Raw genomic sequence first — 27,969 nt, forward strand, 5'->3', positions numbered from 1 at the left:
ATTGGTGTGATGTGCCTATAACCAAGGAATGCGAAGTAATGCCAACAGCCATCAGACTTTGGAAGAAGCAAGGAATGGGCTGGGTGTGGTGGCATATGCCACAAAAAAAGCAAGAAATGAATTCTCCCCTAGAGCTGTTAGAGGAAATGTGGCCTTACTGACACTTTGATTTCAGACTTCCGGCTTCTAGGACTGTGAGAGAATACATTTTTTTAAGCCATCAGTTTTTGGCAATTTCTTATAGCAACCACATGAAACTAATGAACAGGCCTTGCATTCGTGTTTGTCAATGATAGGGGTAGATTTGTTCTGACCTCTGCCCTCTTTAAAGGAGACAATGACCCTCTAGGTTTCCATAGGCCCAGCATGCACAGAAACTTAACGTTACTGCAGGTATCCAACCTGCCTCACTCTTTTGCCTATTTTGTCTCTGTGACAATAACAGTTCCAGTTATAGAGGCAAAATTCTGAGCACTTTATATATTATTAGTTTAATTCTACTAAGAACTCCACAGGATAGGTGCATTATAATTTTTATTCTTCCCATTTTACAGGTGAAAAAGCTGAGGTACAGAGGGGTTAAATCATTTGCCTAAGATCATGCAGCTCAGACGTATCAGGGTAAGAATGTGTGGTGGCATATGCCTGTAGTCCCAGTGCTTTGGGAGGCTGAGGTGGGAGGATGGCTTGAGCCCAGGAGCTTGAGGCCAGCCTGGGCAACATAGCAAGACACCATCTCTAGGGAAAACAACAAAAAAAGCAAGAAATGAATTCTCCCCTAGAGCTGTTAGAGGAAATGTGGCCTTACTGGCACTTTGATTTCAGACTTCTGGCTTCTAGGACTGTGAGAGAATAGGACTATAGATATTTATAATTAAATATAATAAATAAGTTGATACTTAAAAGGAGACAAATATGGTTTATCCATTTTCAATGGGTTAGAAATATAAACTTGCTATCAGTTTGTAAAACATATGAGGTAAACACATTAACAACAATGTGGTCCTCAAGAACATCCTAAGAGCAGAGCAAATATCAATGATTTAGTGTTGCCACAGAAAAAGACACAAAGTTTATAAGGGCAAACAGTGTGCAGTGCATGCTTTCCTCTAACTTGTCTCTACTCCCAAGAGGACACTATTTATGGAACAGTGTTTTATTTGATCATACATTTTGTATTTTTTTTTTTTGAGATGAAGTCTCCCTCTGTCACCCAGGCTGGATTGCAGTGGCATGATCTCGGCTCACTGCAACCTCTACCTTCTGGGTTCAAGCAATTCTCATGACTCAGCCTCCCGAGTAGCTGGGATCACAGGTGTGTGCCACCATGCCTGGCTAATTTTTGTATTTTTAGTAGAGACGGGGTTTCACCATGATCGTCAGGCTGGTCTCGAACTCATGACCTCAGGTGATCCGCCCGCCTCAGCCTCACAAAGTGCTGGGATTACAGGCATGAGCCACTGCGCCCAGCCCTTTTTGTATTTTGAAACTTAATTGGAATGTTATTGCTAGCAGTAGAGAAATTCTTTATTCTTTTGGTTGCAATTTAAAAAGAGCTCACTACTTCATTCAGTTTGATTTCTGTTACAAACATGGAGTCAAGTGTGTCAGTTTACATTTTGAGGCATCTAATTTTATATGCACGATTTAATGTAAATTTGGTTTACTCTCAACTTTTATGGGATATATTTCCCCTGTAAAAGAGGATCTCTATTGGCTGGGCACAGTGGCTCATGCCTGTAATCCCAGCACTTTGGGAGGCTGAGGCAGGCAGATCATGAGGTCAGGAGTTCGAGACCAGCCTGGCCAACATAGTGAAACCCTGTCTCTACTAAAAATACAAGAATTAGCTGAGTGTGGTGGCACGCACCTGTAGTCCCAGCTACTTGGGAGGCTGAGGCAGGAGAATCGCTTGAACCCGGGAGGTGGAGGTTTCAGTGAGCTGAGACAGCACCATTGCACTCCAGCCTGGGTGACAGAGCAAGACTCTATCTCAAAAAACAAAAACAAAAACAAATAAACAAACAAAAACGATCTCTATCTATATTTTGCTTATGACCTTTGGTTTGAATAATCAAACCAAAGTCAAATCAAACTTTGGTTTGAGTCATCAGATGGTAGGCATGCATGTGTGAGTGCATGTGTTTGTGCGCATGTGTGAATGAATGAATTCACTGGCGCACAAAGAGCTTTATCTGAGTTGGTTCGTGAATGCAACTCATGATTGTTGTGTAATGATGTTGCAGTTATTGATATTCTGACATACATGGTTGCCCACAGATACTTCCTGATTGTTGCAGAAGCATACTCCGGGCAGTTCTTGACTAAAAAGAGTTGGCTCTGTGCCTTACAGTTCTTTTTCTTATCATCTCTGCATCTTCCTAATTATGTACCTTGGAGCTGATTTTTTTTTTTTTTTTTTTGAGATGGAGTTTCACTCTGTTGCCCAGGCTGGAGTGCAGTGGTGTGATCTTGGCTCACTGCAACCTCTGTCTCCTGGGTTCAAGCGATTCTCCTGCCTCAGCCTCCCGAGTAGCTGGGATTACAGGTGCCCACCACCACGCCTGGCTAATTTTTGTATTTTTAGTAGAGACGAGGTTTTGCCATTTTGGTCAGGCTGGTCTCGAACTCCTGACCTCAGGGTGATCCACCTGCTTCGGCCTCCCGAAGTGCTGGGATTACAGGTGTGAGCCACTGCGCCTGGCCTGGAGCTGATTTTAGACGGTTAACTCTGTTTGTTCAAGTTATAGCCCTAAACTGCATTGATTTATTCTGACTCCACCTACATTCTTCCCCCCGCCAACAAATGGGAAGGAAATGAAGAAATGAGATAAATTACTTATATTTCTTCTCTTGTTCCTCCACAGAGTGTCACTCTTCTCCAGTAATTTATTCAGCTCAGTAGTTCAATAGTACAGGAGATACTTTGAAAAGCAAATGGAGTTTAAGAATGTAATGTTCATTGTCTTTAGTCTTAGCAAAACAATAGAGAATTTGTTAATTTTAATGTTATTAAATAGTAATGTTGTAATTTTACAGGTTTCAAAAGAAATTTTATTCATTTAATCACAACAGTAGAAGTAACAAAATTATTTTACCGAAAACTGGCAAAATAAAATCGCTCATAATCCTGTTCACTTTAATTCAGCCATTATTATCATTTTAATGTATTTTTTCCTAGTGTGGCTTCCTATGTAGATTTTTGCATAGTTTTCTCCAGAGTGCAATCCCATTTTATATCCTGTTTTCCACCTAACATAAAATAATTATATATTGCTGTATATGCCAGCGTTGAAAATGCATGCAGTGTATTCTTATTAATGTGATAGAATTTAATTACCCTCCAAAACTGAACATTTTGATTCTTTTCTTTATTCCATTGTCATCAATGAGGCTACGAACATTTTTTATACATATAACTTTTCTACATTTTTTTTTTTTTTTGAGACAGGCTCACTCTGTTGCCCAGGCTGGGGTGCCGTGGCATGATCTTGGCTTACTGCAGCCTCTGACTCCCAGGTTCAAGTGACTGTCCTGCCTCAGCCTCCCAAGTACCTGGGATTACAGGCGTGTTCCACCACACCTGGCTAATTTTTGTAGTTTTAGTAGAGATGGGGTTTCACCATGTTGGTCAGGCTGGTCTTGAACTCCTGACCTCAAGTGATCTGCCCACTTTAGCCTCCCAAAGTGGTGGGATTACAGGTGTAATCCCACCGTGCCCAGCCTCTTTTCTGCATTTTTAATTGCTATCTGGATTATATCATTATTATTGGTTCCCAGATGTGGATAAAAGGGCATGAGTGTTTTTATGCTTTTCGATTCATATTGCCCAATTACTTTCAAAAGGACTGTAGGAATTTGCACTAGCAATCTCTAAGTGTTTTACCATACTTTTTTGCCAAAGTTAGATATTCTTTCTCTCTCAATATGCTTATATATATATTTGCTTGTTTACTAGGTTAGAAGTGGCACTTCGTTATCCTTTTATTTTACATTTATTTTATTACTAGAGAGTATTATAAATTCTCCATGTATTTGCTTACTAGATGTGAGTTATTTGTTTATATCCTTTGGCTATTTATTTATTTGATGCTAAATTTTTTTATTTTTATTTTTATTTTCTGTAGAGATGGGATCTCACTATGTTACCCAGGCTTGTCTCAAATTCCTAGCCTCAATTGATCCTCCAGCTTTAGCTTCCTAAAGTATGGAGATTACAGGCATGAACCACTGTGCCTGGCCTGATGCTTAATTTTCTTCTAGCAATTTTACGAGTTACACTTACTTTATTTTATTTTTTTGAGACAGGGTCTCACTCTGTCACCCAGGCTGGAGTACAGTGGCGTCATCTCAGCTCACTGCAACCTCAGCCTCCCAGGCTCAAGCAATCTTCCTAGCTCAGCCTCTCGAGTAGCTGGGACTACAGGTACATGCCACCACTCCCAGCTAGTTTTTGTATTTTTTTAAGAGGCAGGGTTTCACCATGTTGCCCAGGCTAGTCTCAAACTCCTGAGCTCAAGCCATCTGCCCACCTCAGCCTCCCAAAGTGTTGGGATTACAGCAGTGAGCCACTGTGCCCGGCCAGGAGCTACACTTACAATAGTGATATTAACACCTTGTTTTATTTACTAAAAATATTGTTTGCTTACCTTATTCATTAATCAAGGTTTATTTTATTTTAGTGTAAATGAAAGAAAAATGAACACATAAAACTTTCTTTTTAGCAGAGAGTTTCTTTTGAAACTACATTTGTTCCTTGAAGGCCTAATGATACTATGGTATTCTTCACCTTATGTATATTTGGCAGCCAAGAATACTTTAGGTAATAGAGATACCTGATAATGTCCTAATTTTGCAGGAAAAGAGGAGCTAAGTTTGTATCCAAAAGAGCAGATGATTTCAAAGAAAAGTTTCAACATAAACTTGGAAGAGTTTTAGATCCGTAAGTTAATGATTAACTTCAAATTGATAGTTTCTTTGCATAGAATTTAAAAAATACTCTTGTGGTAACTATTGGTGTGCCTATTAGATTCTATGTATTAAATAAGAGAATCATTATTTTATTGTTAATCAGTTAATCTGTTAATATCTATAGAATTTGGGATTCCAGGGAAGCAGTGAGTTCTCCAAAATGCAGAGGGCACTGGAGAAGAGAGAGGGATAATTTTGCATAAAGCATTATTTCTGGGATATCAGAGATTTAACTTACTGCATTTACACTTTTCTTTGTCTTTCCTGTCTGTCTGTCTTGCTCTCTATTTATACTTTGGTAATTTTGCTTTGAATGTGTTCTGTTTTTTCTTTGTAATTCCGGGCTCCTGAAAGAGGGTGAAAACATTCAGTCATTGTTAATGCAAGTGGAAGATCAGACAAAAGATCTATTGGAGAACTTTTGTTTGATCTTCATAGTTTGGTTATGAGATAAAATATGGGCTACTAAGAACATATGGCAAACATATTTTAAATTCCAGAGATGCCATGTGGTGGGTATTTTAACTAAGGATTTGTTTTCTTTGATAGCATTGCAGAAACAATGAATGTTTCCCCAGACTACACATTTGGAGCTTGTCTCCGTCCTGAGGAATATGGTAAATATACACACTTTCTCCGTAAAAAACCCCAAACAAACAGCAACAAAATCCCCACAAAGTTATGCAGTTAAACTCACCATCTCCTTATTTCAAAGCTTCTAATTTTAAAGACTTAAAATGTTGCATTAACATTAATAAGAAAAGTATATAACACAGAAATAAATTTTTTTTCATATTATGTTTGAAATAGGTACAGTTGGAAGCCCTTGTAATGAGTACCGTAAGTGTAGTTAAGGCTTTGAATTTTATTTAGGAAAAATAAATATGGCCTATATTAAACAAGCCAAAGTGAAATGGGGCAGCTTTTTAATGAATTCGGATATTGTCCTAGTCCTAACTTCTCAAAGTGTGGTCTGCAGACTGCCAGTATTGGCATCCCCTGGGAGCTTCTTAGAAATGCAGAATCTCAGGCCCCATCCCAGAACTATTGAATCAGAAACTACATTTTAACTATATTTCTGAGTGAATTTTAAGCACATTCAAATACGAGAAAGCACTGTACTCTACAACCACATAATTAAGAACCACTCTTTTCCTACCAGCCAGCCAGCTAGCCAGTCAGTTGATTAATCAATCAATACATAAAGTAGCAGAAGAAATTTACTTGGATTTTGTCTTTATTTCTAGGCAATCTAAACAGCAGATATCCAAAGGGAAAAATATGCTGCAGCTTATCAGGATTGGGCTGTATATCAGTGGTTTTCAAAACATGGGCTGCAGACTACCTACATTAAAATCATCCAGGGAGTTTATTAAATCTGCACATTCCTGGGACCCATGCCCTAGACATTCTGATTCAGTAGGTTCTTATATACACTAACGTTTAAGAACCACTGTGAAAAATGTTTTGGCTAAAGTCCACTCATTGACAGGTAGAATAAATATTTATTGAGCTTATGCAAGACAGTGGTTTGGAGCATCATTAATTACTACATTAGGAAATTGTATTTGGGTTCTGTTTTTACACAAACTACTAATGTTTGATGGATGCCTATCAATCTTAGAGGCTTTAATATCTTTTGAAGAGGGTAAGGGATGATTAGGAAACCATCAATTAGCTTGAAAAAGAAGTAGGTAATCATGGTAAATTCTGCCTGTTTGAGGGCAAGCTTCATGCTGGTGGGTGCTCTGTCTTGCTGTCTGTTGGATCCTCAAGGTCCAGCACATAGGACATCTTTCATCAATATTTATAGCATGAATTGATGAATTTAAAAAGTAAGAGAAAGCTGAGAGTCCTGGCAGGAAGATGGGAGATGTGTGTAGGCCGGGGAAAATGAACAGAGGCAGGAGGTCTCCTCTGGTGATATCCACCAAGCCGCCACATCTGGAGCAGCATGGTCAACTCTAGTTGGGGTGTGGGTCAGGACTCTTAGTTAATGGAGCTGTAAAGGGAGGCAGGCCTCTAGTGCTGGTGGTGGCATGAGTGGAAGCAAGGCTGAGAAATGGGAACTTGGTATGCAGACTGACGGCCAACTGGAAACTCACACAGGAGAGGGTAGATAATTTGAGTTTAATTTTTACAAGGCTCTCCCAGTTTAGTCAGTTCCAAGGCACACTGAGTGGTCCCCACCTGGAATCAGCCCTAGCTTTCAGATCCTCAGCATTGTAGACAAATGGCCAAGAAGTAGTCAAGCAAGGACTTCACTGTCTAAGGAAAAGACTTGACAGTTGAGTGCGGTTGGTGATGTCCACACAAAATTCATTCTTTTAGATTTTCTTCTTGAGCAGAGAGGTAACATAAAACAGGAATATTAATTTTTATCAATTAATTTAGGTTGTTTTCTTTAGAGTACATAAGGATTTTCTGACATGCTGCATATCATGTCAGAGTTAGATGTTTCTTTCATTCACAGAGGTTGCTAGATCTCTCACTTTTTTTAAAAGATAGAAATAATATAGAAAGACTTTAAATGTATGTAAAAACTTTTTTCTCTCTTCAATAGGAGTTGGTGATCTCATCCATAATAGACTTCCGGGTGAATATCTTCGAGGCAAGGATAGACAGCGAGCCCTGATTGCAGCAGTTCGGCATCACCTGAAGAAAGTTAATTACCAAAAGTTTGACACTTTGCTGGCAGCCTTCAGGCACTATGACAAGGCCAGTAATGGGGGAGAGCTTTTTGGTAATGCATGGGCTTACAGATCCCAGCAGTTTGGTGTAGATCAGGGGTCAGCAAACTGTAGCCTGTGGGCCAAATCCAGCCCACTGTTGGTTTGTGTAAGTAAAGTTTTACTGGAACACAATCATGCCTGTGTTGTTTTCAGTATTGTCTGTGGCTGCTTTTGCACTATGAATGCAGAGTTAGGTAGTAGCAACAAAAACTGTATGGCCTTCAAAACCTAAAATATTTACTATTTGCCCCTTAACAGAAGATGTTTGCTGACCCCTTTTGTAGATTATTGGTTGTCAAAGTGTGGTTCCACTACCACCATCACCATCACGTGGGAACTTGTTAGAAATGCACACTGCAAGGCCCATTTCAGAAAATACTGAGTCAGGAACTCCGGGGTGGGACCCAGCAATTTTTGCAAGCACTCTAGTGATTCTGATGCACATTCAAGTTTGAGAACCACTGTTATGGATTATTAAACTGCAGTGTGCTGGGAGCAAGGGGCAGTGGGTAGCACTGGGGATCCCTGGGGAAGACTTGACAATCTACACCTAAATCTGAATATGTACACAGAGTATCTGCATTCTAGGTCCAAGTCAAGCTTAGAATGTCTTTTCCCTGGGGAGCAGGGTGTGGTTTTAGTTTTGAGAGTGTGAGATCATTCAATGTTCAAGCTACTCTAAATTTTATTCTTTGAAAAAAATCAGATCAATCTAGGGCTATGGAATTGCCTCGCATCATTTTAGGCCATCACAGAATTGCTTTTACTGAGCTGCACTGCCTTTAGCTTATGCTGAGGAGCACTATAAGAAACTGCCATTGAAACGTGGCATATTTTTTGTTAGTATGCCCATGAGGCTTTTATTTTTGTCAGATGCATCTTCCTTATAAGAAACTCAGTCTTGACAAAGGAAATAATTGCACTTTATCTAAGTATCTGATGACTGGTTTTTATCTCATGGATAGCATGTATTTTGTATTGATCATGCACACCTTTTTACTTTGGTTACCAGGAAGCTTGGAGCCAACTCAATAAATAATGGTAGTGACATGAATAAGAGAAACTGCCCTAATACGTAGTGCCCTGCTTTTAAGAATTCCTCATTTTAAATGTAATTAAAGGAAAGATGATCATCTTAATAGCTGTTGATTATCTAAATAAACCACCAGGCATATTCCTTTTTTTTTGAGATGGAGTCTCGCTCTGTCACCCAGGCTGGAGTGCAGTGGCGCCATCTCGGCTCACTGCAAGCTCTGCCTCCCGGGTTCACGCCATTCTCCTGCCTCAGCCTCCCGAGTAGCTGGGACCACAGGCGACCACGACCACATCTGGCTAATTTTTTTGTACTTTTAGTACAGACGGGGTTTCACCATGTTAGCCAGGATGGTCTCGATCTCCTGACCTCGTGATCCACCCGCCTTGGCCTCCCAAAGTGCTGGGATTACAGGCTTGAGCCACTGCGCCTGGCCCAAGCATATTCCTTATGTTAAATTAAGCAGGGAGGAAATTACTGAGAATTATTTAATGCTGATATGCCTTATATATATATGCTTATATATAAATATGTTTATATATAAATATAAATTACATATATTTATATATTATTTATATATATTAATTATAATATATATTTATAGATATAAACATATATTTATATATAAAACCTATATATATATTTTTATATATATATTTTTTGAGATGAAGTCTTGCTCTTGTCCCCCAGGCTGGAGTGCAGTGGCGTGATCTTGGCTCACTGCAACCTCCGCCTCCTAGGTTCAAGCGATTCTCCTGCCTCAGCCTCCCGAGTAGCTGGGATTACAGGCGCCTGCCACCACACCCTAATTTTTGTATTTTTAGTAGAGACGGGGTTTCACCATGTTGGCCAGGCTGGTCTTGAACTCCTGACCTCAGGTCATCCGCCTGCCTCGGCCTCCCGTGTTGGGATTACAGGTGTGAGCCACCACGCCTGGCCTTGATATACCTTTTAATAGTTAATTCAATATGCACAATGTAGCATTCAGTGTCCGTAAGGAGCTTTTTTTCTGAGAGGGTAATAAGATGTGGGTCTAGTACAGTTGTAGGTTAATTTTTGATTATTTAAATCTTATATTATTGGATGCCACATTAATGGAAAAACAAAACACAACAGAACAAATAAACTATGATTTTCTAAATGAATCTTCTTGGCTTATGAAATTAATTCTGTTATTTATTGAGTAATCATAATACATCAAGCATTATTCCAGATAATGTGTAGACATTCCATTTAGGGAATGGAAAATCTAGAGGAAGAGTTACACACTGGGTAGCAGTAGTGTGCTAGAGTTGGCTTGAGAGAGCATACTGTTAAATTTGCAGCAAGCTTACAAGCCAGTTGACATCACAATGGTAGCTAGAAATTACCACGATGAGAGTATGAACACCATGGAAAGCAGCACCTGCCACAAATCAGGGCTTTTTTCCCACCACACTGCCAAAAAGCCAGTTGTTGAACATATGTAACACAACACTGAAGTAGAGTGAGGCCCAAGTACTGTGATAAACTCAGAGTTGCAATCAGGGATTTTGGCTCCTAGCTATCATAGACTATATAATTCATGACAGATGTTCTTAGCAATGCAAGTCAGCTGATGATTTTCTCTTTTAATTAATTGTCTAATTAAGCATGTGTAGATTTGTGCGCACTTAAGCAGCACATTTGTTGTCAATATGTAAACATTGCTAACTTAAAACTAGAATAGTTTCCTAAAATAAATTTTGCTGCTAGGTTATAGGATTCTCAGTTAGGTTCAATAATTGTGTATAGTCCTTGTTTTTGGAGGGGCTGCATGAGGTCAGTAAGTCCAACCTCCTGTCTGTCCATGCCACCAGCTGATGATGTTTGCTTACCTTGTGGAATGACTGCAAATGGGGCTGGGGAAGATACCCAAAGGTGTTCAATGTGGAGGTGCAGTAACTAGGGTCATTCTCTGTTGTTTCCAATAGATTTCTTGGTAAAGTTGAGGTGGATGTCATTCAAATTGTGGTCAGAACTGCCTGGCAGTCAGTTAAAACTAAGGTGTCACCAACAGTTTGAGAGAGCTGCACCAAGGCATTTTCCTTTATGATGCAGTCTTCAGGAGTGGGCTGAAAAACAAAATATCATGATGTCCCTCACTCCCCTGAACATCCTGGGTCTAAAGTGTTCTGTCTCCAAGAGCTTGGTTGCTGCTCTCCCCGTATTGCCACAAAATCAGGGTATCCCATTCCAGTAGCTGTAACTTCACCTTTTTCCCATTTACCTCCTATTTTCACCTAGAACTTTTGTCTGGAAAGGTCAGGCATAAAAGAGAATAAAACAGATCTCTGGAACTTTTCTAAGAAATCCCTGGTCCCTCTTATACCTGACCTTTCCAAACAAAAGGTCTAGGTGAAAATAGAGAATATGGGCTGGGCATGGTGGCTCATTCCTGTAATCCGAAGACTTTGGGAGGCCGATCACCTGAGGTCATAAGTTCGAGACCAGCCTGACCAACATGGCGAAACTCCATCTCTACTAAAAATACAAAAATTAGCCAGGTATGGTGGCACATGCCTGTAATCCCAGCTACTCGGGAAGCTGAGGCAGGAGATTGCTTGAACTTGGGAGGCAGAGGTTGCAGTGAGCTGAGATCACACCACTGCGCTCCAGCCTGGGCAACAAAGAGAGACTCCATCTAAAAAAAAGAAAAAGGAAAATAGAGAATGTGATGGGGAAAAAGGTGAAGTTATAGCTACTGGGATGGAACATACTGATTTTATTTTATTATTTTATTTTATTTTATTTTAGAAATGAGAATCTCACTCTGTTGCCCAGGTTGGAGTGCAGTGGCACCATCATAGCTCACTGCAGGCTTGAACTCTGAGCCTCAAGTGATCCTCCTGCCTCAGCCTCCCATGTTGGTGGGATTACAGATGTGAGCTACTGCTCCCAGCTCTCACACTGATTTTTGAGAGGTATACTCAACCAAGTGGTTATTATCCTTATGATCAAGGTTTATGTAAACCCAACAAGAAAATCAGGAGGCTGAAATAGAATTAAATTTGAACCTCCTAGAATCCTTTTTATGCTTGGTTGCTACCAAAAGGGCGGACCAACCCTACTGGCCCGGGATTCCTGTTGCGGGGAGAAAAGATGCACCATGTCCAGGAATGGTCATGGAAGTAACACCAATTTTCAATATAAGTCTTTATAACCCCTGCCCCTTTTATTCTGATTATTATTCAGGAAGCAGCTGAAATAGAATGAGTCCTTTCTGGGGACAGCTGCATTGAGTGATCAAACAGCTTTACTAAGGTGTGGGTGCTAGGAGCTGGTGAGAGAGGTAGACAGTTTTTGAGAAGGCCATTCCAATGCTCAATAACACCATATGACAATGGATGGGAGGGAGTAAGAAAGCTTCGTTGAATACCTTGACTAATAGCTCATTGCGAATAGCTTTTGTGCTATAGGGTGCACCCCATTGACAGACTGAAAATGTTCCAAAAAGCAAAACGCATAACCCAGATTAACTTAACTTTATGGGTCCTACTGTTGGGACTAGAGCCATATGATTGCACTGGAATGGCAATTCCATAACTTGAATAAGTGTCAGTATTGGTGTGGCACCACCAATAGCTCTGAGGAGGGAGGGATCAGAGGTTCACTGTAGTCAGTCTGTCAGGAGCATGAGGGAGATCCCTATGTGTGACGCGTCCTCTCTCACCGTGAGACAAATGAGTCAACTTCTGGCAGTCACAAGTTTGGCATGTAGTGGTGGCTTCTGCATTAGAAACATGGAGTCCTTTACCTTGTGCCCTGTGTTTAATGGGGGTGTGTTGCCACATATGTACAGCCAGCAACGTTGGCATTCTGGATGGTTCAGGATTGATCAGCAGCTTGATTCCAATCATTCCCATGCTTATGGTGAGTATCTACATGAACTACCCACATAGTTCAATCAGTAGCCATAATTTTTGTCCTATAGTTTGCAGTCCCTTAAAGGGGTGTCTTTAATCTGCTATTCTATTGTTTTCCAAGTGGCAAACCAAACAGGTAGGCCACAGTCAACAGCCCAAGAGTCAGTAAAAATATAACAGGTTTATCAAGGGGAGTATTGGCCAGAGCCATGAGAATGGCCTTTAGTTTAGCTCAGTGAAGACCACCAGGTTTCAGTTCAGCCAAACTATAAGTGAAACAGGCCCAGGCATTTAGAGGAGGTTCTGTGAATTGAGGGTCCTCTTGAGCCAGTGGCTTTGCTTCAGGTGACAGAGTGGTGAATAAATTTTTTTTTCTAAAGGATCACTTCTCAGCTGAGTGTGGTGGCTCACACCTACAATTCTAGCATTTTGGGAGGCTGAAGGCAGGAGGATAGTTTGAGGCCGGGAGTTTGAAACCAGCCTGGGTAATATAGTGAGACTCCATCTCTACAAGTAAACAAAAATAATTAGCCAGGAGTGGTAGTGCCAGCTACTCAGTAGGCTGAGGCAGGAGGATCACCTGAGCCCTGGAGTTTGAGGCTGCAGTGAACTATGACTGTGCCACTGCACTCCAGCCTGGACAACAGATTGACAGCCTGTCTCAGCAGCGGCAGCAGCAGCAGCAATAACAACAACAAAAATATTGCTAGTCTTTTACACGTAGAGCTGAGATGTTACTGGGGTTGGGCTGGCTGCATTCTTGAATATGCCATTTCCATTTGACATATGAGGCTTGTTTGCTCCTTTTTCATTTTGTTAATCATCGAGTTCAAGTTGGCCCACCTCAAAATGATTATCGGCTGGAGAGTCAGAAGGCCTCCATGGGTCTAGTGTTCAGTTTCCAGAAGAGCTCAGTGACAGGCTAATAGCTGCTTTTCAAAAGAGGTCTACCTGGTAATTATGTTAGGGAGGCAATGAGTGCTAAACTTCACGGTGCACCTCCAAGTGAAGGTTGCCTTTCTTTTCCAGAGGCTCTAATTGGCAAAACCACCAGTTACAGACTTGTAACTCAAAGGAATCATTCGGGTTGCGGGGTCCCAAAGGTACTAACAATTGTCTATACATGACTCTTCTTGATCAGGATAATCCCCTCTGTCACATATGAACATTCACTATACAGACATGGAAAGCATCAATACCAATTAAACATTCAGCCTTGGAAGCCGTAGCAATAATACATGGCTATCTTTAATTCTTCTCTGCCAACTCTGCCCAAACTCCATTAACTGAATTCGGACATCCTTCCCTACCATCCTTTCCCAGGACTGACTATGATGATGACTTTGGGAACTGTATCCAAACCATAAAAATGTGAGAATCTCACCCCACTGAACAGATGCGTCCCTCTTGAAGACCCGGAGCCCTTGGTCCTACTTCTAATCATCTTTCTCCCTAAAGCAGATGAGATCAGGGCTTCGGGGAGGGAGGGATTAAGGGTGCAGAGGGAGAGAATGGCTTTGCATTAGTAAGTAAGAAATATTTACTTTGATTTTGAGTGACATGGTGGTGGCATGGTAGCTCCATGAAACAAACCACCAGTGTTTTCGGTGCACACAAAGCCCTGCATATTAGGCGGTAATTTATCATTGACAGCATCTGTTTCAGTTTTGGGGATCTCTTGATTCAACAGCCACATCCCACATTGCTTTTCAGCTAGGGATGAGTGTGGGTTTGCATTTTTGGTTGTAGTAGAGACTTTTGTTTGTTTATTTGTTTTTGAGATGCAATTTCGCTCTTGTTGCCCAGTCTGGAGTGCAATGGCGCAATCTCGGCTCACTGCAACCTCCGCCTCCTTGATTCAAGCGATTCTCCTGCCTCAGCCTCCCAAGTAGCTGGGATTACAGGCATGTGCCACCACGCCCGGCTAATTTTGTATTTTCAGTAGAGACGGGGTTTCTCCGTGTTGGTCAGGCTCCCAAAGTGTTGGGATTACAGGCGTAAGCCACCGTGCCTGGCCTGTAGTAGAGACTTTTATAAAGGAGTCTGCTTTAATCCAGGGCATTTGCAGCTCTATTGTCAAGATCGTATGTTTTAAGTTCTCATTCTGTTTGAATACAAGGGTTAAGTAGGGAAGTTTTCCAGGGCTGTGGGTCTGACTGCAAGAATTTATAATTCATCGAGTCCATGTCTCATTCTCCAGGGGATTGCCTCCATCAGCATTGTAAATCCAGTCCTGGGCAGTAAGAGCTTAAATACTATGCAGTGACTCATTTATGATTCCTCTTGGGAGTTATTTCCTCTCAGGGAAGTCTCTCTGAGGGGACCAAAGCTCCCTTATAGCAGGCAGAATCCACTGCAGAAACAAACAAGAAAACTGGGACCTTTGCCATCATCTCTGAATGAATTTAAGGTTGGCTTGATGGACTGCAGGAGGGGCTGAGTGCTAAGATGTCCCAGCTGGTGACATTCTTCCTTAACAAACATTGTGTGCTCTGCCCCTTCATCTCCCAAGTGAATCAGCCAGTTTCTGCTGAGAGCCCTTATACATTTCCCTCTGTTCATACTCAGTGTAGGTACTTCTGTCTTTAACTGCTGTCTGAAAGGAGGTGAGACTTTTTCCCTCCACCCTTCTCCCCCTACTTACCAGGATGAATCTTAGTGTTACTTGTTTCAATGGGGCTGACCATCAGATTGGTAGCGTTTCCCTCTTGCCCATAGGAGCGTTATGAAAACCAGACCACTGTCTTTGAACCCACCTCTGTGAACTTGTCCTGCAACTATCTCCCCAATTTCTCCTCAATAACAGGCAATGAAATGAAGGGCCATTTATTGCCAGGTTAAAACACAGAAGGTATTAAAAACTTTGTAAGGATAAAAAATTGTAGAGAGCTTCAAAAGTACACACACATTGGTCATATGAAATGTCAAGCCCATATCATGGTAATACTGCTCTACCACAGTCTAAACAGCATATTTGACTCCTCTTCTGTGAAAATTGAGACAAATTTGAATTTATGTGATGAAGCTATTTCTTTTTTCTTAAACTAAATAATGTTGCCTACTCTGCTCTTGAAGACAACTCCCATTTTATGTTCTTTTGCTTCCTGTATAACAGAAGGGAGATGGGATGATAGATAAAGCCGAGCTGCAGGAAGCTTGTGACCAGGCCAACTTGGATTTAGATGACAAGCTCCTGGACCAGCTATTTGACTACTGTGATGTGGATAATGACGGCCTCATTAACTATCTGGAATTCGCAAATTTTCTTAACTGGAAAGACAAAATGCTTCTTAAAGAGTATGAAGAGAGGGTCATTATTAAAGGTATTTAATTTTTGAAGGTTTGATGAATTATATTTTCAAAAAAATTTAAAATTTATTATTATTATTTTTAATACAGACGAGGTCTCACTATGTTGCCCAGGCTGGTCTCAAACTCCTGGGTTCAAGGGATTCTCTTGCTTTGGCCTCCCAAAGTGCTGGGATTATTGGTGTGAGCCAGCATGCTTAGCCATTTGCTGAATTCTTAAATGGACTTCTGTATTTTAATTTTTCTAAGAGCTCAGCTATATTCAACTTTAATATTATATGAAAAATGAAAATATACATATATACATAGTGTTTATTTGCTTGTTTATGCATAGAATATCTGTGGTAGTGTAGGAAAGAATCAATAACATTTATTATTTCCAGGAAGAGGCAGGTGGATGGCTGAGGGACAGGGTGGCAATGAGATTCACTTTTTAATCTATGTTTTTGTATCTTTTGAGTTTGGAACCAAGTATTATTTATTCAAAAAAATTAAAAGCACAAAAGTTACACTGAAGCTCAAAATATAAAAGATGGTTTCTCAGAAACCTGTTTAAAAATGATTATCTGAGTAGTTAGTTCCCTTTCCCAGGAAACATACAATTTGACATAAAATTAGATTTTAAAAATTTTGTATAAAAAGGGAAAACAGCATAGTCTTTACTTTTGATTCAAATATTATAATGTTTACATCAAGCTTGTCCAACCCTTGATTCAAGACAGCTTTGAATGCTGCCCAGCACAAATTTGTAAACTTTCTTAAAATGCTATGAGATTTTTTTGCGATATTTTGTTTTTAAGCTCATCAGCTGTCCTTAGTGTTAGTGTACTTTATGTGTGGCCCAAGATAAGTCTTCTTCTTCCATTGAGGCCCAGGGAAGCCAAATGTTTGGATATCTGTGGACTACATTTTATCTTTCTGTATCATTACATATATAGATATACATATATACATATGTGTATATGTATTTATTTTAAGCATGTCTAAAATAACACTGAACATACTGTATAAGGCTTTTTAAAATTTAACTTTCACATTTCTCTTCTTCTTCTTCTTCCTTTTTTTTTTTCTGATAGGGTCTTGCTCTGTTGCCCAGGCTGGAGTGCAGTGGTGTGATCTTGGCTCACTGCAATCTCTACCTCCTGGGTTCAAGTGATTCTCGTGTCTCAGTCTCCAGAGTAGCTGGGATTACGGCAGGTGTGTGCCACCATGCCTGGCTAATTTTTTGTAATTTTAGCAGAGATAGGGTTTCACCATGTTGCCCAGGCTGGTCTCGAACTCCTGGCCTCAAGTGATCCTCCTGTCTTGGCCTCCCAAAGTGCTAGGATGACCGACAAGAGCCAACATGCCCAGCCAGCTTTCATATTTCTGAGGAATGAAGAAATGCTTTTTTGGTTTCTATGAACTACATTTCAGTTCCCTCATGCTGATATATTATGATTTACTAAACCATTTCTTCACTCTATGAAATTTAGGCTGTTTCTAGATATTTTAAAAGTAATATGCATAATGCTATTATGATCATATCTCAAAAAGCTTTTTATTTTTCATTTCTTATGAATGTTATTATTGTCTCAGAAGTAACTCTATTTTCATTTTGCTTTTCTAAATGATTTTACTGATTTGCAATTTTATCAGCTAAGTCTGTGAGATTTTACTCCAATCTTACTACCATTGAGTGTTATTTCAAACAAAAATTCTTACATTCTTGTACTTTAGTTGGTTTATAATAATACCTCATTTGCCTTGCTTTTTTTTTTTTTTTTTTTTTTTTTTTTGAGACAGTGTCTCACTCTGTTTGCCCAGGCTGGAGTGCAGTGGTGCAATCATAGCTCACTGCAGCCTTGAACTCCTGGGCTCAAGTGATTCACCTGCCTCAGCCTCTTGAGTGGCTGTGTTGCCCAGGCTGGTTGTGAACTCCTGGCTTGAGGAATCCTCCCTCCTCAGACTCCCAATATGCTGGGATTAAAGGCATGAGCCACTGCATCCAGCCTACCTTAATTTTTGTATCTTAATTATTAGAGGTTCAACTTTTTAAAAAGATGTTTACATTTGTATTTCCTCTTGGGATGTCTCTCTTCTAAAAAGTGGAGATACTACTATTTTCACTTTTATTCTTGGGTCATGCCTTTCTGTGAAGTCAAAACCAAATTTTGGTCTCTCGTGATGCTGTGAGCCCTTATGGGTTAGCCTTTCTATTCTATCCACTAGGAAAGCATCAGAATCTTCCCTACCTAATGAAGCTTTTTATAGAAAACAGCTCTACTCCAACCCTTGCATAAACAGGGGTGACAGAGCTTCCTTCTTGGCACAACTCATGAAGTAGTGGTAGAAAGCAAAAGCTTATTTCACACCAGATGATTCTTTGAATTGTTTCTGGTTTTTGGATCCTGATTTCTTCAGCCATTTTCAATGGAGTTTTTGAGGATTTTCATCTTCTATGATTTTAGGGTAGAAACTGTCAAGTTTGTGGTCAGTAGGTCTAGAGGGGGCCCAGGAATGTTCTGCCAAAATTTTTCTGATATCAAATTCTATCTTACTGTTGACTTTTGGAGAAAAGTGGGTAAGTAATCTTTCAATTTTTTGAGAAATTCTTTTTCAAACTTTGTCCAGATTTCTACTTTTAGTGAGGTGGAGGGTTAGAGGATCTGGAACAGTGGGCCTGAGCATTTTCATAGTGGCAATTGGCAGGAACTGAGTGTGGGGAGAGGTGGGGTTGCGGGGAGGAATGCGTTCTTCAGAGAGGTAAGTCTTTTCTAGTTTGCCACGGTATCCACCCTTCTCTAACACCAGCAGGCCACTTGCCTTTGCAACCCTTACTTGGGCTCCCCCAGAACCTTTAGAATTTTTCTAAAGATGGAAACACCACAGCGCTCTCTAGTGGTATATATGTAGTAACCAGATCTGAAAAAGATTGCAGGAATTTATTCCTAAATTTCAGAATTGGCTCAGCAAAGCAATCTGCAAAAGAGGACAGAGTCTTACAACTTCAGTTCTATCTCAGGGTTTTCTTTTGTACACTGACTTGTCAGGAGTTAGTTGTAGAAACAGTTCTTGAGCTCACAGTGAGTTGTTATCATCTCTCTCGATGCTGTAATGCATGCTCCCCCCAGTCAAGTAGATGTGGAATTTTAAACTACAAGCGTGTCTTGTCTTATTTCTCCCTAGGACATAGTGCTAGGAAAAACTCTGTAGTTCAAGTTAAATATTAAAGTACACTCTATTTTTTTTTTTTTTTTTTTGGGACGAAGTCTCACTCTTGTCCTCCAGGCTGGAGTGCAATGGCGCGATCTCGGCTCACTGCAACCGCTGCCTCCCTGATTCAAGTGATTCTCCTGCCTCAGCCTCCTGAGTAGCTGGGATTACAGGTGCCTGCCACCATGCCCGACTGATTTTTATATTTTTAGTAGAGACGGGGGTTTCATCATGTTGGCCAGGCTGGTCTCGAACTCCTGACCTCAGGTGATCTGCCCGCCTCAGCCTCCCAAAGTGCTGGTATTACAGGCGTGAACCACCGTGCCTGGCTGCTCTATTTTTTTTTTTTTAAGAAAAGAAATGAATGGATTCTATGTTTACATTTGGTCTCTCATATTTCAAAGCTTTATTCTAGAATAAAGTGAGTGGAGTGGCAGAAGAAAACATTAGGCCATGTTCAGATTTCCTGGTGTATGACATTGGCCTGAACTTACTCTTCCACAGTTGGGTGTTGGGTCAGTGGAGGGGTCATGCCAGCTGTTTCCATTAGCAAGAAGAGACTAGATGGGAAAACTTAACCTGTTGCAGAGCAGCAAGCACTAAGTAGTAATGTATTCCTGCATTTTTTCTTTCATTTATTTTCCTTAAAGGTAGAAAACCAGATTGTGTAAACCCTACTGAGGCTAATGTTGAAGAACCTGAACCAACTCTCCTCATAAAGCCAGAAGATATTGTCTTAAAAGAACCAGGGAGCACAGAAAAGACTCTCCGGACACTTCTGAGACCAAGTGATAAAGTTTCCAACTACTATAAGACAACTTCTTCTGAGATCAATGCAATTGTAGGAGCCATTCCTTCTACTTGTATGTCACTTATTTATCAAGTTTTAAAAGCATCAACAAACGTGGAAGCAAACTGTCCTCTGTCTGTCCTTGCATTGTCCCCTGCCTTTCTCTGTTAGACTAAGTTTCTCAAAGCCTTGTACCTTGCATTTAATTCGTATTCTAACTACCTGGGGAGGCGAGGCCCACATATAAATGTTGATTGAACTGAATTGCCAATGATGACCAAAGTAAAATGATTCTTTATATATTAATGAAATGGAAACCATTATAGATCAGAACATCGAATGTTATACATTGTAGTAATTCAGACTCCACCAAGTATGAATATTAGACGATTTTTAAACCATATGATTCTTAGCTCCATATATATCTGCCTTCAAATATTTAAAGAGCTTTTACATAACATTTCTCTGCATATTCATTCCCCATGTGTTAATTTGCTGGGGCTGCTGTATCAAAGTACCACAAACGGATGTCTTAACAGAATTTTATTGTCTCACAGTTCTGGAGGCTTGACATGCAAGGTGTCAGCAGGATTGGTTCCTCTGGTGGATTGTAAAGGAGAATCTGTCCATGCCTCTCCCCTAGTTTCTGATGATTTGCTAGCAGTCTTTGGCACCACTTGGCTTCTTCAGCATCACCCTGATCTCTGCCTTCATCTTTACATGGTGTTCTCCCCATTTGCATGTCTGTGTCCAAATTTCTCCGTTTTACAAGAACTCTAGCCATATTAGGTTAGGGGCCCACCATACTCCAGTATGACCTCATCTTAATTAATTATACCTGAAATGACCTTATTTCCAAATAGGGTCACACTCTGAGTTAGTGGAGGTTAGGACTTCACCATATAAATTTTGGGAGGAGACAATTCAACCCATAACATCCATATATCAATATGAAGCAGGATGAATATTGGTGATTTAGAAAAACTATTTTATGTTGATCAAGATTACATCCTTGGAATAAGGACATGATTGAGGATTTACATATTTTTCTCAATTGGATTTTTATAGACATGCTATACATTCTAGAGTAATGAAATCTTGTTACTCTCATTAGACTGTGTTGTCAGTAGAAATAAAATTGAAGTCATCTATGTATTTACAAACTTTTTAGCATGAAAGAAAACCAGGCTGGGCATGGTGGCTCATGCCCGTAATCGCAGCATCTTGGGAGGCCAAGGTGGGAGGATCAATTGAGGCGAGGAGCTCAAGACCAGCCTGGGCAACATAGTGAGACCCTGTCTCTACAAAAAATACAAAAATTAGCTGGGTATGTTGGCAAACTCCTGTAGTCTCAGCAACCTGGGAGGCTGAGGTGGGAGGATCACTTGAGTCCAGGAGTTCAAGGCTGCAGTGAGCTGTGATCACCCCACTGCATTCTAGCCTGGGTGACAGAGTGAGACCCTGTCTCAAAAAAGAAAAAGAAAAAGAAAAAAAGTCATGTTAAAAAAAAGAAACAGGTGAAATTAATTTTAATACTATATATATTCAAAATATTATCATTTCAATAACTAATCAGTATAACAATTATTAAATATTTTCCTTTTGTGTACTAAAATGTTTGAATTTTACATTTGGAATACACCAAAATTCTTCCTAGCCACATTTTAAGTGCTCAGTATGCACATGTGACTGGTGGCTACTGTGTTACACAGCTTTGTTTTAGAATGTTTGTTTTCTTTCCTCATCAATGACCTAGGTTACCCCATTTGTGGTGTTCCAACCATTCGATCTGACATTCGTGCTCCCCGAATTCGTCGCATCAGTGACAGAACTAATTATGGTGAAGAAGGTAGTGCATATTCACTACTATATCCTACCATCTTCGCCCAGAAAGGAGTGTTTGAAAGAGACTTCTTCAAGACCAGATCAAAAGAAGAGGTATAGCATATAAGCATACAAAAATGGAACTGTTTTCTCTATCAACAACTACTATTTTAGACTTTTAAAAACTTGGGTTTTTATATTTACAAAAGTCTACAGGATCCCCAAGTATAGGATTCTTGATGAATAATCCTCAACTTGGTTGTGACATCTGGTACAATTCTTGAGGTAGAATTTATGCTGTGACAGGAAGAGCAAATTCATATTTTACATTCAATATGGTCCATGTAAAGAAGAAAAATATTTTTCTAAAACATTTAATACTATTCTAGTTGAGAAAAGGAACAGGATCAACCCCTTCCTTATGTAAGCATCCTGATGGCCTTGGGCCTCTAGAACTAAGAGTGGGCATGAGGATGGTCACTCTGCCACCCTTCTTGTCCACTGGTATCATATGTCTCAGATTATCTGCGACAAGCATTGATTTAAAGTATTCTGTCTTGTTGCCACAACACAGGTAAGGTAATACATCTGTCTTATTTATTTATTTATTTATTTTTGACTCAGAAAACATGATGCCCACATCCGAGATGATCCTCTTCCTAGAAGAGTTATAAAGCTAGGGTTATAAAACCAGGTAGGTCTGAATAGCCACTGGGGTGCTGAGGGCCAGAGATTGATAGCAGTGCTCAGTTAGACTAGCCTGTCTACATCTGTGCTTATGGAAAGCAGGTGTAATTCAGGGAGTACTTCCTTCTTCAGAACTTTCATAGCTGGAGCTAGAAATGATATAGGAAAAGATATACGATGCCTTTTCAGACTTCAGATGAAGGGTTGATGGCTTGGAAACGTATTGAATACTAACCAAATTAATGGCAGATGCATCCCAGCAATTCTTTCACACGGAGGCAGGACAGAGAGGAAGGAGAGACAGGGGCTGATGCTTGCTTACTGGCCCCAAAGGAGGAACCTGGTATCCTTCCTGCGGGTCAAAGAAGGAAACCTCCAGATTGTATTTTCACTTTCCTCAATCACTCTAAAAGGCCTATGAAATAGAACTTTAGGGTTTCCAAAAGAAACAGAAATCTCCTGCTTGTTTCATAACCCCTAAAGGAAGTCATCCTTTAGGAAGTCATCCTTTTAACTAAGAAGTCATCCTTTATCCCACAATTCTAGACAAAAAGTAAGAAGTCAAAGACCTGCTTGGAATAATAATGTTGACTTGAGAATGGATAGATTTCAGTAGACGTGTTAGGTAGACAGCATACTACTGATAGAATGCCAAACCACTGGAGCAAACCCTCCCACGGAGTGGGGAAGGAAGCGGGGGAGAAGGTCTGGGATGCTCAAGACTGACTCAAACCATTCCTGAGCTCACTCTGCAGGGGCCTTTTTAAACTACCAGTGGGTGGGGAAAATAGCAGCTATGCATAGGGGTATTGTGTTTTTGCTTTATAGCTGCAGTTGCTAGCAGCTCTGCTCTTCTGAATTTCAGAATTTGATTTGTATTTGAATAGTACTTAATTTGTATTTAATTACACTAATTTCCCACAAGGGTGCATCATTTCTAGGGGATTTTTTAATTGTTGAGATTCTGTTTAATAGATGTATTCTGCAACTATTTTATTTCTTTGGCTATTCGCTTCTAACCTTTTCATTTCCCTTTTTGTTTTTTTTTCTGAATGCTTCATAGTAAATGCTTCTTTTAAATTTAGTTTCATTTTAAAATTTTGTTTTCACATATTTTATTCCCACTACTCATTCTATTGTTTCTTCCCACTACTAGTTCTTACTTTCCTTTCTTGTATTTTTCTTAAGACATAAGAAGCATGTTTTTCCCCACCTTCATCTGTTTTAATAGTTATCACTGTAGAGAGATTATTTGTAACCAAAGATTACTAGTTTTCAGTGTGCTTGGCTTTTAGTGTCCTCTCTTAATCATGGGTATACTATCTGCCATTTGCACACATAGTTAAAGTTCCAACAGGCCAATTAGATACATTTTATAAATGTTCATATTTTAAAGGATACAAAACTTGGCCATGCCTAGAGGCTCATGCCTGTAATCCCAGCACTTTGGGAGGCCGAGGCAGGTGGATCATTTGGGTTCAGGAGTTCAAGACCAGCCTGGCCAGCATGGTGAAACTTCATCTCTACTATAAATACAAAAAAATTGGCCAGGTGTGGTGGCACACACCTGTAATCCCAGCTACTCAGGAGGCTGAGGCAGAAGAATCGCTTGTACCCAGGAGGCAGAGGCTGCAGTGAGCCAAGATCACACCACTGCACTCCAGCCTGGGCAACAGAGTGAGACTCTGTCTCAAAAATAAATAAATAAATAAATAAATAAATAAATAAATAAATAAATACATGAAACTAATGTTCAAGTGGCTTAGGTGACATACACAAGACCAAAATGACAATAAATGACTGAAATGGAACTCAAACCTAGCAAGTCTTCTTTATTTTTTCACTCTTTTTACTTGAATTTTGCTACCTCTCCTTAAAATAATGAGACATTTAAAGTTGAAAGTAACTTTATATATTGGCTAGTGTATTTGAACACCCTCATATTCATAATAATAAAATTATTCCTGAGCTGACAGTATTAGAATTTTGATATTTTCTCATTATATATATATATACAAGCACATGCACACACACAAATACATACACACACATACTTTTCACACATACTTTTTTGGAAAAATATCCATAGTCTTAGATGTTATAAATATATTTTTCATTACAAATTTTAAAACATATAAATCATGGTCTATTTTAAATGCCTTTTTCTAGATTGCAGAGATATTGTGTAACATTGGTGTCAAACTTTCTGATGAAGAATTTGAAAATGTATGGAATCTTGCATCAAAAAAGCATCACAGAGGAGAAGTTTGTGTTGAGAATATCAGAAATGTTCTAGATGAGCTACGGCATGCAGACCGGATCAAGTGTAAAACACCCATGTGATATTTTTGGACTTCATTCATTCAAGCAAAAGAATTATTAACTCTATGTTTATCTAAAATGTTCAATCCATTCTGGTTTTAGATATTATGTTAGAGTTCACAGTGTAAGACTCATATGCCTGTATGTGTTGCTAATAAATTAGATTTTGGATTTTAAAATTTATTGTTTTCCATAAAGCACCTAAGAACTTGAAAAGTGATTGAAGAGTTAACATTTAGCCTCAGCAAAGACAGTTCAGAATGATATTAGAAGTTTTGTAGGCCTAAGAATTCCATCCATTTTAGTTGGCCGTCTGAATTCATAGTGTGATTTATGATGCCAGGTTTAATTTTCTTTGTTGGTTAAGCCAATTTGAACTGCAATTTCTGTCACAGGTGATCAAAATGTAGTAACACACCAAGAGTAAGGAGATTCATGTTTATGTAGTGGACTAAAAGCTAGATCTTGTGCATGGAACTACAGGTGAATTTTTTTTTTTTTTTTTGAGATGGAGTCTCACTCTGTCACCCAGGCTGGAGTGCAGTGGCGCAGTGTTGGCTCACTGCAACCTCTGCCTCCCGGGTTGAAGCGATTCTCCTGCCTCAGCCTCCTGAGTAGGTGGGACTACAGGCGCTTGCCACCATGTCAGGCTAATTTTTTGTAGAGACGGGGTTTCACCATATTAGCCAGGCTGGTCTCGATCTACTGACCCTGTGATCCGCCCGCCTCAGCCTCCCAAAGTGCTGGGATTACAGGCGTGAGCCACTGCGCCTGGCTACAGGTGAAAAATGTTAAGGAAAAAAAAAAGCGATCTTGACTTCCTTACATTTCCTTTTCTATTAAAAAGTTACTTGTCTTTTAAAAATTAATTCTTTAAAAGAACAAATGAAGAATACAGCTAGAGGAGCTCTTTCCATATATTAAAAACCACAAATTTAAAGCTTTTAAGACAGCAAAAACAAGACAAAAGAAAACATTATAAGGTTTGGGGAATAAGCAATCTTTTCCAAAAGATCTCTAAACTCATGCTTTCTTAACACATTTGGCTTAAGTCATCAAACTGTGGTCAAGCAGGCATGCGGCCGTTGCCCTTAAGGGAGGAGATAAGCCATCTTTCAGGATGGTCCTGATTCACTTTCCTAAATCTACTCTAAAAGTACCAATTGAGGTTCCTTTGTGTATCCTCCTCCTATCACTGGTGGGTTCTTTATATTTTGTCCCTGGTAGGCTATAAAATGGGTCAGAACTGTACGTTTTCAATGTCAAAGAAACTCCATTGACAAATAAAAAAGTTATCATTTTATTCTATTTCTCATTCCAACTTATGCCCAGTCATGTTGTCCAACATAGTGTATAAGGGATTCTACAATGAGAATTCTACAATGAGAATAAATAATAGCATTGAGATAATCTGGTAATAAAATGCCAACATAAAGATGGTAAACATGAAGATGATAAAATTTGAATAAACTTTCTAGTGTCAAATTCACAGGAATAAATAATACCCAAATGTTAAATTTCCTTGCCAGTTAAAATCTGAAGATAAAATTCAAAGTAATTCAAGACTGAAATCAAATTATCTAGTGCCCAGTGAGTTAAAAATCCAAGGAAATTATCTCTCCCTTTTTTCTGCTTCTGCCTAGTTTCAGCCAAGGTGTTTGGAAGACCTGGGGAGAGGTGTGTTTCCTTTAAGCAGCTGCGTCTTAAGCTACTTCTCACTGGGAAGACCATAGGTCCATCCTGGTTCTTAAAATCATAGTCACTTAACTGAAGTGACTCAGCGGGCTGAGCTTCAATTTTAGGAAGTCAAAAATGTAACAAGGCATACAAGATTTCATAGCTCCCACCAAATTTAGGAAATAAGCCAATTCTTAGCTCTGAGAGCAGTTATCTCCGAGCAATTTTCTCAGTGAAAATTGTGTTTCTACAACCCAGTATCTGTATGTCACCGAAGCCATAGAAGAAATTACGTGATATCTGAGTGAAGGAAAGAAATGGAGAAAATCTTGATTTGAACCTTACCAGGATGCTCATATGTGTACATTAGCTAGAATTTATGACCTATGGACTTAAACTAATTTGGAAGAAATGAAGTTAAATTTGATACTATGCATTTACTATATCTGTCCTAAAAATCTACTTTATGTATACTGTCTTTTCTTATTGGAGCACGACATTTGAAACATTATTTCCTTCATGCAATTTAGAAATTTTACACGGAAGCGCAGTCGTTACTTTTTTTTTTTGAGATGGAGTCTCTCTTTGTCACCCTGGCTGGAGTGCAGAGGCGTGATCTCAGCTCACTGCAACCTCTGCCTCCCAGGTTCAAGCGATTCTTGTGCTTCAGCTTCCCGAGTAGCTGGGATTACAGGTGTGTGCCACCATGGTGGGCTAATTTTTTGTATTTTTCGTAGATATGGGGTTTCACCATATTGGCCAGGTTGGTCTTGAACTCCTGACCTCAGGTGATCCATCGCCTTGGCCTCCCAAATTGGTGGGATTACAGGCATGAACCACTGTGCCTGGCTGGTCATTACTTTTTATTATGAAGTATCTGTCTTCCCTACTCAGCCTATTCTATACTTTTCATTATTCTTTGAGGTGCTGGGTACTGACTAGAGTGCAGGTGCTATTTAGCAGTCTATTGTCAATATTCTTTTCAAGTGCACCCCTTCAATTCTGTGCCTAGGAATTGCTTCCATTGCTTCTTGTTTCAGAATTGCCTAGGATTCAGAAACCTACCTCCTGTTAAAGTTTCTTCTATCAGTTAAACCAGCTAGAATCAAAGTGGCACATGTGATGGAAGTGATCCTGAGCCACATGAATTTAAGTTTAGCTGATTGAGGGGTTTGCTCCCTGCCCTGAATGCAGGATGGCTTTGGGGCAAGGGACCTAGTGCTGCTTATCTGGACAAACCTTGTTTAAAAGTTTGAGCCTTTTAATAAAAATTAGGGTAGCTGAACTGACATCATTTAAAAGCTTCACCTCTTGTTGTCTAGAAGATATGGATACATGGGGGCAACCCCCTTTGGGTCCCCTCCCTTTGTATGGGAGCTCTGTTTTCACTCTATTTTACTTTGTTAAATCTTGCAACTGCACTCTTCTGGTCCATGTTTGTTACGGCTCGAGCTGAGCTTTCGCTCACCGTCTACCACTGCTGTTTGCCACTGTTGCAGACCCGCCGCTGAAGCCCATCCCACTGCTGACTCCCATCCCTCTGAA

At 39.9% G+C, this 27,969-nt stretch overlaps 1 protein-coding gene across 2 annotated transcripts in view; it reads left to right on the plus strand.

Annotated features, from left to right (window-relative positions):
• Window positions 1-24,926, plus strand: part of EFHB (EF-hand domain family member B) — a 55,362-nt gene extending 30,436 nt beyond the window's left edge. Inside the window, exons 7-13 of one of the 2 annotated variants that reach the window (XM_054479934.1) lie at window positions 4,859-4,942; window positions 5,521-5,588; window positions 7,535-7,689; window positions 15,736-15,943; window positions 19,775-19,987; window positions 21,671-21,852; window positions 24,595-24,926. In XM_054479934.1, coding sequence (XP_054335909.1) covers window positions 4,859-4,942; window positions 5,521-5,588; window positions 7,535-7,689; window positions 15,736-15,943; window positions 19,775-19,987; window positions 21,671-21,852; window positions 24,595-24,768 — 1,084 coding nt within the window. In that variant the 3' untranslated portion in view covers window positions 24,769-24,926. The remainder of the gene's footprint in view (window positions 1-4,858; window positions 4,943-5,520; window positions 5,589-7,534; window positions 7,690-15,735; window positions 15,944-19,774; window positions 19,988-21,670; window positions 21,853-24,594) is intronic. The other variant, XM_054479935.1, reaches the window with a different exon arrangement.
• The last annotated feature ends 3,043 nt before the right edge of the window (window positions 24,927-27,969 follow it).

This window comes from Pongo pygmaeus, chromosome 2 (genome assembly GCF_028885625.2).
Source record: "Pongo pygmaeus isolate AG05252 chromosome 2, NHGRI_mPonPyg2-v2.0_pri, whole genome shotgun sequence".
Lineage (NCBI taxonomy): Eukaryota > Metazoa > Chordata > Mammalia > Primates > Hominidae > Pongo > Pongo pygmaeus.